Here is an 11,092-nt window from a genome sequence, read left to right as displayed (position 1 = left end):
GGACCTGCCTGTTGGAGCAGTGCTTCTCAAACTTCAGCGTGCAGACGAGTCACCTGGGGATCTTGTTTAAGCGGGGCCTGGGGATCTGCATTTTAACCCATTCCCCAGGTGATGCCGATGCTGTGGATCTGGGGACCACACTTTGAGTAGTGAGGTACTAGCACATGCTTAAATTAGGGATGAATAATGTGATGCTGAAGACACTAGCCCCAACTTGGACACCTGATCTTGCTGTCAGCCTAAGGAAGGAAAACAGACATAAGGACAGACCACCTACAGAGCACTGACTCAAACAACGACCAACAAAAACTCCCAAAGAGGCCAGGCTTTGCACCATTTTGCTGTCCGTTTATTTCAAGTTTACAGAGAAGCTTAAACATCTGTGGAAAACACCAAAGTCTTATTTTTCTCTTAAGTTCATGTACTTTTAAGTGATAAATACACAGTATTTAACTTTATACACCTGATAAAAGGAAAATGCATAGTAGAAAGGATCAGGAATAAAACAGAAGCATCCGGCATTAAATCAATCACAGAATAGAAAAGTCAGCAGTCCCACGAAACTTGGCCCGTAAAGCTGGAGAGAAGATGGGAACCGACGACCTTGAAACCTTCCCTAGCACCTTGGAAGCAAGTGGAGGTCATGGTTCTTCCCCCCGTAACATGAAGCTCCCCTTTGGAAGATGGGTGAGAGCAACAGGTTGACCTATGTGTCTAAATGCACAGGTTTTGGCCTCCTTGTTTCAGAAAGGCTTTGAGGACAGGAGCCCTAACTCAAAGGGAAAGGCCAGACCAGTGGGGGCATGGCCCCTCTGGCCCCAAGTGCCAACAAGGGGCTAGATAAGGCTTTATAGCAGCCACTGGCAAGGCTGCGGAATAGATGAGGGAAGTGGAACAGGATGGAGGAAAGATGGGTAGAGAACTTGTGCAAGCCACAGGCTGCTTACACCACATTGGTCCCACAGATGAGCCAGCGACGGAAGAAACTGATGGCCATCCTTTTTGCTTGCCTGGAAAAGCCGCTCCTGACAGCTCCCCTTTCCTGACAGAACTGGCTTTTGAAAAAATCAGTTTGTGCTCCAAGAGAGTGGTAGCTCTAATGCTTTACATTTTAGCCCTCTGCTTATACTTCGGGGGTGGCAGTTCCTTTCTATAGCTTTCTTTGGTGTTTCTTTGTAAAAAAAAAAAAAAAAAAGAAAGAAGTTATGAACTTGGCCCTCCCCTAACCCACCCACCTAAGCAGCTGGGTGCTGCCTGATCGCTGGCATTCCACATACGAAATCTTACACGGAGAGTCTGGTGGTGGGAGAAATGGCGTTGTCCAATGCAGCTGTGTAAACACAGGAGTTGTTTTGCCAAAGCTCCACATGCTGCCTGCCCTCCCCAGGCAAGCCATGTGAGCCACTCAGCCAGGCTGGAGTCCACACAGACAGGCTGGGACTAAGACTAAAGACCCATTGACTTTAACCACTGCAAGGTGCTTATTGCAAACTAACCAGACCCCATCTCTTCCCAGAGGGGTGGAGCCCATAAATGTAAACAAGCACAGGAGGGCAAGAGGAAGTACTGGGTTACAAAAAGAAAGAGAGCAGGCCACATGACCCTCCATCAGACAGATGTCCTCTGCTCTTGGAAACCAGCATTCCCTAATTCTGTACTGTTTATAGGATAGTGAGAAAAGGCTAGGTAAACGACAGTCAAGAGCTTATGAAGATCTGTGGAAGCCAAGAACGCTCAGGCTCTGTGAAAGTGCCGAGCAGGGGGGCACAAGGCCTTGCTTCTCTCTCTCTCTCTGCAAAAAGTCCTCAGATCAACGCTAATCAGGCGAAACTATAGGAAAGCATATCTTTCTGAGCCCAGTTACCAACACTATTTCCCCCAAGCAAGACTCCAAAAAGCACTGGGAATCTCCCGGGGCAAAGTCCATCCCATTTTCCTCCTCCTTGAACTTCACGCTCACACGCGTGTGGCTCCGGAAGATGTCCCACTTGAACTGCAACCAAACTTCTCAATACTAGTTGGAAGTCAAAAGGGTAAACCTTTTCTTTCTGGACTTTCGGCCACAAAGGAGAACTTCCTGTGCCAGACCCTAGTTCTTCTGGAACCTGAGGATGCTCTGGGTTCCAACAATCTTCTCTAAAAGGGTGTCCCATTGGCCCCGTGGCCAAGTGGTTGGGTTTTTGCACTCTGCTTCGGCGGCCCGGGGTTTCACTGGTTCAGATCCTAGGCGCGGACATGGCACCGCTCGTCAGGCCGAGCTGAGGTGGCGTCCCACATAGCACAACCAGAGGGACCTACAACTAGAATATCCAACTACGTACTGGGGGGCTTATGGGGAGGAGAAGAAGAAGAAGAAGAAAAGAAAAGGAAGATTGGCAACAGATGTTAGCTCAGGTGCCAATCTTTAAAAAAAAAAAGGGGGGGTTGCCCCAAAGTTACTCTGTAGATCCTAACAGAGCTTTGCCAGTTAAGGACAAGCATTTCTGTCTCTGTTGAATGAAAGTATTTCCAAACTGGCCCTCCAGAAACTGGGTAAGTTTCACTGACTACAACAATCAGCTAGTATTTAAGAAGAACACAAACCTTAGCAGTCTCTAGAATACACAGGTTATAAACAAGCTAAGCTGCTAATATACAGGCATAGATTTCATTGGCTCTAACTCCAATCACATACCTGAAGCCATGGAATATATCCTGGAAGCTCTAAATGATTTCTGAACCCCTCTAGAGTTCAGCCTAGAGAACTGAAAATGGTTTTTTGGTTTACTCTTGAGCCATGTAATGTACATGGAAGTGTAGGATTTCACCCTGAAGTTTTTCTCATTGAACAAGAGATTTAACTATTTCAGAAACCGGCTTTGAGCGGCTGTCATTAAGAAACCCGATCGGTCCTTTAGGCGAAACTTCTCCCACCAAACCACTAAATGCCCTTCTAGGGTTGCAAAATCCCCTTTGCGAAGCAATTAAACTTCAAGCCCTTTCCGTTTTCCTGACAACAACTCTACCCATAAAAAAAAATGGAAAAGTCTTTCTTACGAATAAGTTGTCTTGAAGCTCCCTGCAGCTACTGAGGGCTAACCCTCTCCCGACTCCTTGAGTCCACGGTTCTGGAAGGTGCTAAGGTTTAGGGTTTGCACGAGGAGTCACACTCTTTCTGTCCCTTTCAAATGCAGTAACTAACTGTGGTCTCAGACCACGTCGCCGGAGTTTTCTGCCAGTTTTTCACAATTTTCAAACCCCACACACATTCACTTGGTATATCTGACATGGTTCTGAGTTCACAATGAAGGATTTTTGGCATAAAAACGTTTTTAAAAAGCAACTGTCCCAAAATGCACGTAGGTTTGGGTCTGCCAACTCCTCACACCCGCCTATTCAGCCAGCCAGCGGCCAAGGTCGACGTCATGGAGTCAAGTTTTTTTTTTTTTGTCCCCTTTAAAACAACAAAGGAAAAAAAAACCATAGATGACGGTCAAGGCTCTACACACGTGCTCGGTTTCCGTAGGACATGCTGCTATGGAAACGCAGGGGGGCAGGTGAGCCGCCTGCATGCGAGGTCGCGCGGTCGGGCAGCTAGTCCATCGCCTCGTCGGGCCGCAGAGGAGGCATGCGTGCGCGGGAGCCCGGGGCCGGGGCCACCCAGCTCTCCACGCGGGGACCGCCTTTCACAAGAGCACTTCCTCCTCCCCCACGGGGGGCGGGTCGGGGCCCCGGAGGCTGTCTTCGCTGCCTTGCTTCCTGCTCGCCGAACAGAAAACCAGCATTAAGACCGGGGCCATGCGGGCACAGCCTGAACCAGCGTCTCCCGTTCCCGCACTGCCTGGGACATTATTTACTTAACCACTTCTCCTAGATTCTTTCCCCTTTTTTCTTGCTTATACAAAAGTTTCAAAGGAGACTTTGTGCCCCTCTGTAAATGGAAAACCAGCATCATTTGCCAAAAATGGAAAGAACTATAGGCTGAGACTGAAGATTCTTCAGTCACCTGAAGGTGAGCTTCTTGGGGGCAACGAGCAGGACCACCTGGGCTTGGTCTGGCACATAGCCTTCCAGAAACGGTTGTTAACAGAACCGGCCCCAGCACACAGGCCCAAGGGACACCTCGCACAGAGAGAAGGGCCCTCCTCTGGGCCATGTGAGTGATCAGAGCAGAAGAGACTGAGGAAGTGGGAGGAAGTGTCCTTGTGTCCCCGAGAGGCCATATCCTGAAGCACCCCCAGCTAGAGCTGCCTGAGGTGACAGACATAGGCAGAGTGATGGGAGATGTGAGGGAAAGTGATGAGAGAGGAAAGGTCCAAACCCCTTGCCACCATCAAGCAAAGATTGCCCCTTCTAAGGGAAGCCACTGGGGTTGCCACAGAGGACTCATGTCCATAAGGAAAACTGACCTATACAAAGGAAGAGAAAGCACCATGTCTGTACATTCCTAGGAAGAAATCCCTCTGTTTAAAAATCACTAGCTCATTGGCTTTTTATGTTTCTGCCAAAGAACAAGGGGCGTCAAATCTCCCAGGGAGGACAGCTGTAACTAGATGTGGAATCAGGCCCTCGATTTCTGCCCTAGCAGCTGCCTGCTCGTACCAGCTGGCTCTCACAGCAGACAGCTGGCGAGCCGTGGACTCAAGACCTGCGACTAAACTAAGCCCCATGAGCTCCCAAGTGCTGGACCATTTGGACAACCAGAGCATCTCAAGTGCAGGCTGAAGGAAGTGCAGGAACCCTCAGGCGTTGCTGGGACTACAGGTGAGGGAATAAAGGGGCAATAAAAGCCCTCTGGCCCAATCTCAGTCTGTTGGTGTCTTGCAATTTTGATCTCATTGAAAATAAGAAAAGAAACAAACGACAGACTTGCACACAGACAGGAGACAAACCCTAAAACTTGAGATTGAGATGAGAAAGGTGGAGTAAAGGCCAGCCCATTAGGCTTCCACTACCTGTCACCCTGTGAGACTCAAATGCTAGGTGGGGCCACCCCGTAACCTGGCTGCAGTGGATCTGGGAACAACCTGGCAGGCTTCTCCAGCTGTGGACTGGCTCTGATTGCTAATTGCTGCTTTCTCTGCTCCAGAAAAGCATAAATAACCCCCAAACAAGTGTTCCTCCTACATTACCATATATGCCCTTGATTCCTACATATGGGTGGCCAGTAAATTTCATCTCATAAGCCAACTCCTAACAAATAGAAATGGCTGCCGCTTGCACACAAATGTTCACAGCAGCATTATTTGTTCATGATAGCCAAAAAGTAGAAACGACGTCCATCACCTGATGGATGGATGAAGAAAAAGTGGTCTATCCATACAATGGAATATAGCTCAGCCATAAAAAGAAAAGAAGCACTGACACATGCTATACCATGGATGAACCTTGAAAACATGACACTGAGTGAAAGAAGCCAGACACAAAAGGTCATACAGTGTATGATTCCATTCATATGAAATGTCCAGAATAGGCAAATCTATAGAAACTGAAAGTAGATTAGTGATTTCCAGGAATAGGGGATTGGTGGTGATAGCTAAGGGTGCAGGGTTTCTTCTCAGGCTAATGAAAACGTACTGCAACTGATTGTGTTGATGGTTGCACAACTCTGTGAATATATTAAAAACCAATGAATTATACACTCCAAATGGGTGAAATGTATGGTATGTGAATTATCTCTCAATAAAGCTGCTCCTAACACATAGAAAAAGCTCCCTGGAGCTCCCAGTTGAGGAAGACGTGGTAGGTCGGGCTCAGTGGGAAGAGTACTGGCATTTCCACTCTGCCACAGGCACTGGGGTGATGAGTGGCACAGGGGTGCCAAGTATTTGTCATCTTGGTCTTATAGTGACAAAAATTCTCATCTGTCCTGGGAGGTGCTGGTAACGCTGACCTGGGTATATGTTTGAAAGAGGGGTGGTCTCAAGGAAAAGGTCCAGATCCTCCGCAGGGACAGAGGCTGGAAGGGGACTTATTTTCTAGGTCTTAATCCATCAGAGAAGAAAGGGTAGATGCTGGGTAGGGTAGAGCCCCAGGGGAGAGCCACCAAGTGCAGCATGCCTGATCTATGCTCTGACCACGCGGACCCAGAGCAGGGGCAGCCACGGGGCCCTGTGACAGAGCTTCAAGGCCACTGACGTGCACGGAGCATATGTGGGTGCCAGACTGGGCCATAGGACCTGGGTGAATTCACAGGCATTCCAGGTGGAGCGCCATGCACCCGCAGCCCCAGCCCACATGCACGACCCGCCATTGGGTCCAAGCCCCTAGATGCCCCTCATTTTCACCCTGGGTCCAGAGGCCCAAGAGCCTGGGCACAGCAGCACAGGCTGGAAGGAACCTCCGCCTGGGTGGGGATGCCCCGTGCTCTGCAGCTGCCCCCGCCCCCAGGCCCCAGCAGAGGCTATGCAGGCAGGCAGGCGTTACCTTGGGCTCAGACAGGGGCTCACATTCCCTGGTTGGTTTTTTGCTGGAATGGCCAGAGGGGAGGGAAAAGGGAAGTGAGAAGGGACACATGGGATCCATGGGATGCCTGTCCCCCACCCCAGAGACACTCAGACCCCAAACACCAGCTTCACAGAGCTGTTGCCAGGGAAATAATGAGGAGAACACCTCTCTGCTGTGACACGTAGGGTCCTGGGAGTGAGACTGGCCTTGCTCACCCATCACAGGGCTGAAAATTCCACTATCGAGCACGCATGCTTCTGTACCACAAAAGCGCTCTGTGGTTGTCAAGAGCCCTCCCAGTTAAAGTGCAAATCCCCTGAGAAAGGTAAACCTTCAGTGTGGATTAGCTGTCAGCAAAAGGAGGCATGCTGCGCACAGGGTGAGGCAAAACCAAAGCCAGCAGCTGCTCTGATTTTCCCAGTGTGCCCGGCGGGTCTGGTCTGAGACTTCCCAGACGGTACCGCTCCAGGGATGGGCCCAGGCAGGGTGGGCTAGGCAGGGCTGCCCTGTAGTCAGCCTCCAGCTCCCGGCCAGGAAGAAGGCAGGTGGACACTCACGTGAGCAGGTTCCCAGGTGCTGACAACGAGCGCTCCTCCCGCCGGCTGCCCTCAAACGGGTTCCCAAAGGAGCGTTTTCGTATCATGGTCTTCACCAGGATCTGAAGGAGAGAAGAGGAGGCTCGGCCACCTGGGGGGCATTCCGGGCAACGTCCTCCCTTGTACCATCTCCTTCTTCCTCTCCCCCCAGCCCCTGCCAGCTCCCAGGACTTGTGGCTGATGGCAGGTCTTTGAGAGACACTGGACAGCATCCTTCCCACCCAGGATACAGCAGCCGAAGCCATCACCAAGTCTGACTGGTCTGTTCCTTTGCTCCCAAACCCTCCATGGCTCCCTGACTGCCAACAAGACAAGACCTAAACTCCTTCGTCTGACATTCAAGGCCTGTCATAATCTAGTTTCAGCCTATCTGACACCAAGGGACACTGTGCTCCAGGAGAGCTGGCCTGTACTCTCCCTTAAGCACACCTGGTACCATCTGTCTCCTCTGAGACATGTCCTCCTGGCCCATCAACCTGTCTTGTCTTCAAGCCCAGGCCTTTATTTTCAATGAAAGCCATCTATGGCCACCCCAACAAGAAACTAATTATTGCTTCCCAGGTATAACTGGGGAGTGGGGGGAGCTACACATTTTTTATCGAAATATAATTCATATAGCATAAAATTCACCATTTTAAAGTGTACAATTCAATGACTTTTAGTATATTCACATCACCACTATCTAATTTCAGAACACTTACATCACCCCAAAAAGAAACCCAGTACCCATTAACAGTCATTCCCCATTCTCCCTCCCCTCAGCCCCTGGCAATCACCAATCTGCCTTCTATCTCTGTGGATTTGTCTATTCTGGACATTTCATATAAATGGAATCACATAGTATGCGATCTTTTGTCTGGCTTCTTTCACTCAGCATAATGTTTTCAAAGTTTGTCCATGTTGTATCAGTACTTCATTTCTTTTCATGGCTGAATAATATTCCTTTGTATGGATATACCACATTTTGTTTACCCATTCATCCACTGGTGAATATTTGGGTTGTTTCCACTTTTTCGCTATTATGAATAATGCTGCTATGAACATGTGTGTAAGTTTTTACGTGGATGTACGTTTTCCACACAAAATGTTTTCATTTCTCTCGGGTATATACCCAGGAGTGGAATTTCAGGATCATATGGTTAACTCTATGTTTAACATTTTAAGGAGCTGCTAGATTGTTTCCTACAGTGGCTGAACCATTTTACATTCCCACAAGCAACATACAAGGGTACCAGTTTCTCAGGGGGCTGCATTTCAATGGAGGAGGGGGAACACATGTCCAAGTCTAAGGAGCAGAGGAAACATCCCAGGACACTGAGGATGGCCAGTCCACAGGCTGGGGTGGTGTGAGGGCAAGGGAGCTCAGAGGTCCTGAAGGTCATTCTAGGTCTGAGAGACCCTGGGGGCTGGCCTTGTCCACTGCCAGGGGTGGGAACTCTCTGTTGCCCACCCCCCCACCCACTCTAACAAAGACCAGGTCCGCAGCTTGGTTGGGAAACACCTGCCTGAGGAGAGGATCCTTCGGGAAAGGTAATATCCATGACCACATTCCTCAGCCACTGCTCAGCTTCTCTCCCTGCCTCACCCCCTCAATCCACCCCAGGGGTGGGGTGGGCAACAGAGAGTTCCCACCCCTGGCAGTGGACAAGGCCGGTTTCGGAAACCCAGACTCCACTCCCTCTATGACTCAAAAATCCTTTACTCATAGGAGTTTGTAACTTATCCTCTTGCCAGCTAGGGAGCCATGGAAGGTTCTGGAGCATGGGAGTGCTTTTGGCTGCTGTATCTTGGGAAGGAATTTTCAAAGAAATGGTCTCAACACCTGAGAAGGAGTCACTGAGAAGCCAAACTTGGGCTCCCACCCACTTCGAGCAGAGTGTGGTGCCTCTTCAAGCTGTTTCATGTACTAAGTGAGCTTCTGAATTTTTTTTTTAAGGGTGTGCTGCTAAGAAGAAAAGTGTTTAAAAAAACACTGATTTATCAAAAGGTGGAAACACCCAAATGTCCATCAATTGCAGACTAGATAAACAAAATGTCGTCTATCCATACAATGGAATAATATTCAGCCATAAAAAGGAATGACATGCTACACCATGGATGAACCTCAGAAATATGATGTTAAATGAAAGAAGCCGGCCACAAAGGCCACATCCTGTACCATTCCATTGATGTGAAATGTCCAGAACAGACAAATCCAGAGAGACAGAGAGCAGATTGGTGGTTGCTGGGGTGGAGGTGGTGGGGGTGGTCAGGGAATGGAGTGTGACTACTAATGGATACAGGGTTTCTTTTGGGGGGATGAAAATGTTTCAGAACGACAGAGATGATGGTTGCACAACATTGTAAAGGTAATAAGTGCCACTTTATTGTTCACTTTAAAATGGTTAATTTTATGTTACATGAATTCTATCTCAATAAAAAAGAAGGAAAAGAAAAACACTGACTTAGAGAATGATGCAAGGCCCGTGCTCCGGGTTCCTGGAACACACCAGCCCCTTGCCTGTGGGCCTTTGCAGGTGTCGCTCTCCCTCAGGAGACCGCCCTGCCCCTCCCCTGGGGCCTTGTCAAGCCAGACAACCCTTTCCAGCCCTCAGGACCCAGCGGAAGGAGCTCCTCCTCTGTGAAGCCTCCACTCTTATTCCTCTCTGCGCTGGCCTGTTGCCGTGTGATGGCACAGGAGGGTGATTCTGAGTCCATCTTTCTTATGAGGCTGGAGCCCCGTGAGAGCTGGCGCTGTACCTAGTTCATCTCTGTAACCCTGTGCCCAGTACATGTTGGGTGTCAGGAGTGGGCCTGGACCTCCCTATTCCAGCCCCGTCCCCCCCAGATGGCTGCAGTAGCCCCTGCTTTCCTCCTGGCCCCCACAGTCCATCCTCCCTGTGGGATCTTTCCAAAGCCAACTCTGACCGTGCTGCTGCCCCAATTCAAACCCTGCAGGTGCTTCCCACACCTCTTGGGACCAAGATTTAAATGTTTGCCATTGCCCCACCTCCTACCCAGCCTCATGCCACCCTCCCTCCTCCTTCCTTGCTCTGCTTTAGTGGCCCTGGCTTCCTCGAGGCTTCGTGTTGGCCTAGCTCCCTCCCACCAGAGCATCACTGCAGGTGCTGTTCCTTCTGCCGGGAACACCCTCCGCCCTCCACTCTCTCTCGGCCCGGTTAACACCCTGCCATCCTCTCAGTGCACGTCCACCTCTTCCAGGAAGCCTTCTCCAACCCCTCACCTGGGCCGCGCCCCTCCTTTAGGGCCGGGGTACACCTCGCAGCCCGTTACACTGTACATTTATTTGTTGGCTGTTTGCCCAGCATCTGCCTCTCCAGGATGGCAGGTGCCACGTTGGTTTTATTCATCACTGGACCCCCTGCTCCCAGCACAGGCCTCAGAAACCACTCAGTGTTCAAGAAGTACTTCCTGAATAATCAATGATTAATACCGACCTCTAGGGTCAATTGCCTTCTCCCAAGAACATATCCAGCCTGGAACAGAATAACCCATGGTGGGCACCAGGGTCCAACGCCAGCTGCCCCCATGGTAGACACAGGACATGGGTGCAGTTGGTGGATGAGAAAGAGTGAATTGGTGCGGGTGAGTTTTTAATAGAGAAGGTCATGCAGAGGCCCCAGGTCGGGGAGGAGGAGGAAGATGTAAATGGATGCCCCACCCCGGGGCTCAGGGTTTGGAAGGAGGAGAGAAGGTATGTGGGGAAGCAGGAGGGAGAAGTGCAAAGCTGGGGGAGAAGGAGCCAGCATTTGGGCTCCTAAAAGGGCAGTCACTCGAGGCTGGACACTGTGCCTTTGTAGACAGTCCCACTGATCCCCTCCCAGAGTCAGGCCCTGCCTGTCTGCTGGTGCTGGGGCTGGCCTAATGCACCCTGGGGCTTTACAGGTGCTTATGGTGGGGCAGCCAGCTGGATTCTGCCCCTCAGACTGCTGCCTGGAGCCTGGGCCCCTGAGGGTCCTGGTTTCCCTCCTTGAACCAGATACTCTTTGGGGCAGAGGCTTGGCAATTGGGTGATTCCCAGAGTCTCCGAGGTTAGGCCTGGGGACTCCACATTCTGGCTCCTTCTTCTG

General features: G+C 50.4%; 1 protein-coding gene across 8 annotated transcripts in view; it reads right to left on the bottom strand.

Annotated features, from left to right (window-relative positions):
• Positions 1-324: 324 nt before the first annotated feature.
• CAMKK2 (calcium/calmodulin dependent protein kinase kinase 2) overlaps positions 325-11,092 on the bottom strand; it is a 47,493-nt gene continuing 36,725 nt past the window's right edge. For 4 of the 8 annotated variants that reach the window (XM_070516005.1, XM_070516008.1, XM_070516007.1 and 1 more), the window contains 3 exons: positions 6,984-7,084; positions 6,406-6,448; positions 325-3,738 (listed from right to left, as the gene is read on the bottom strand). In XM_070516005.1, the coding sequence (XP_070372106.1) occupies positions 3,574-3,738; positions 6,406-6,448; positions 6,984-7,084 (309 nt within the window). In that variant the 3' untranslated portion in view covers positions 325-3,573. The remainder of the gene's footprint in view (positions 3,739-6,405; positions 6,449-6,983; positions 7,085-11,092) is intronic. The other 4 variants (XM_070516009.1, XM_070516011.1, XM_070516012.1 and 1 more) reach the window with 1 other exon arrangement.

This window comes from Equus asinus, chromosome 8, assembly GCF_041296235.1.
Source record: "Equus asinus isolate D_3611 breed Donkey chromosome 8, EquAss-T2T_v2, whole genome shotgun sequence".
NCBI lineage: Eukaryota > Metazoa > Chordata > Mammalia > Perissodactyla > Equidae > Equus > Equus asinus.
This window is presented reverse-complemented; position numbering and strand designations above follow the sequence as displayed.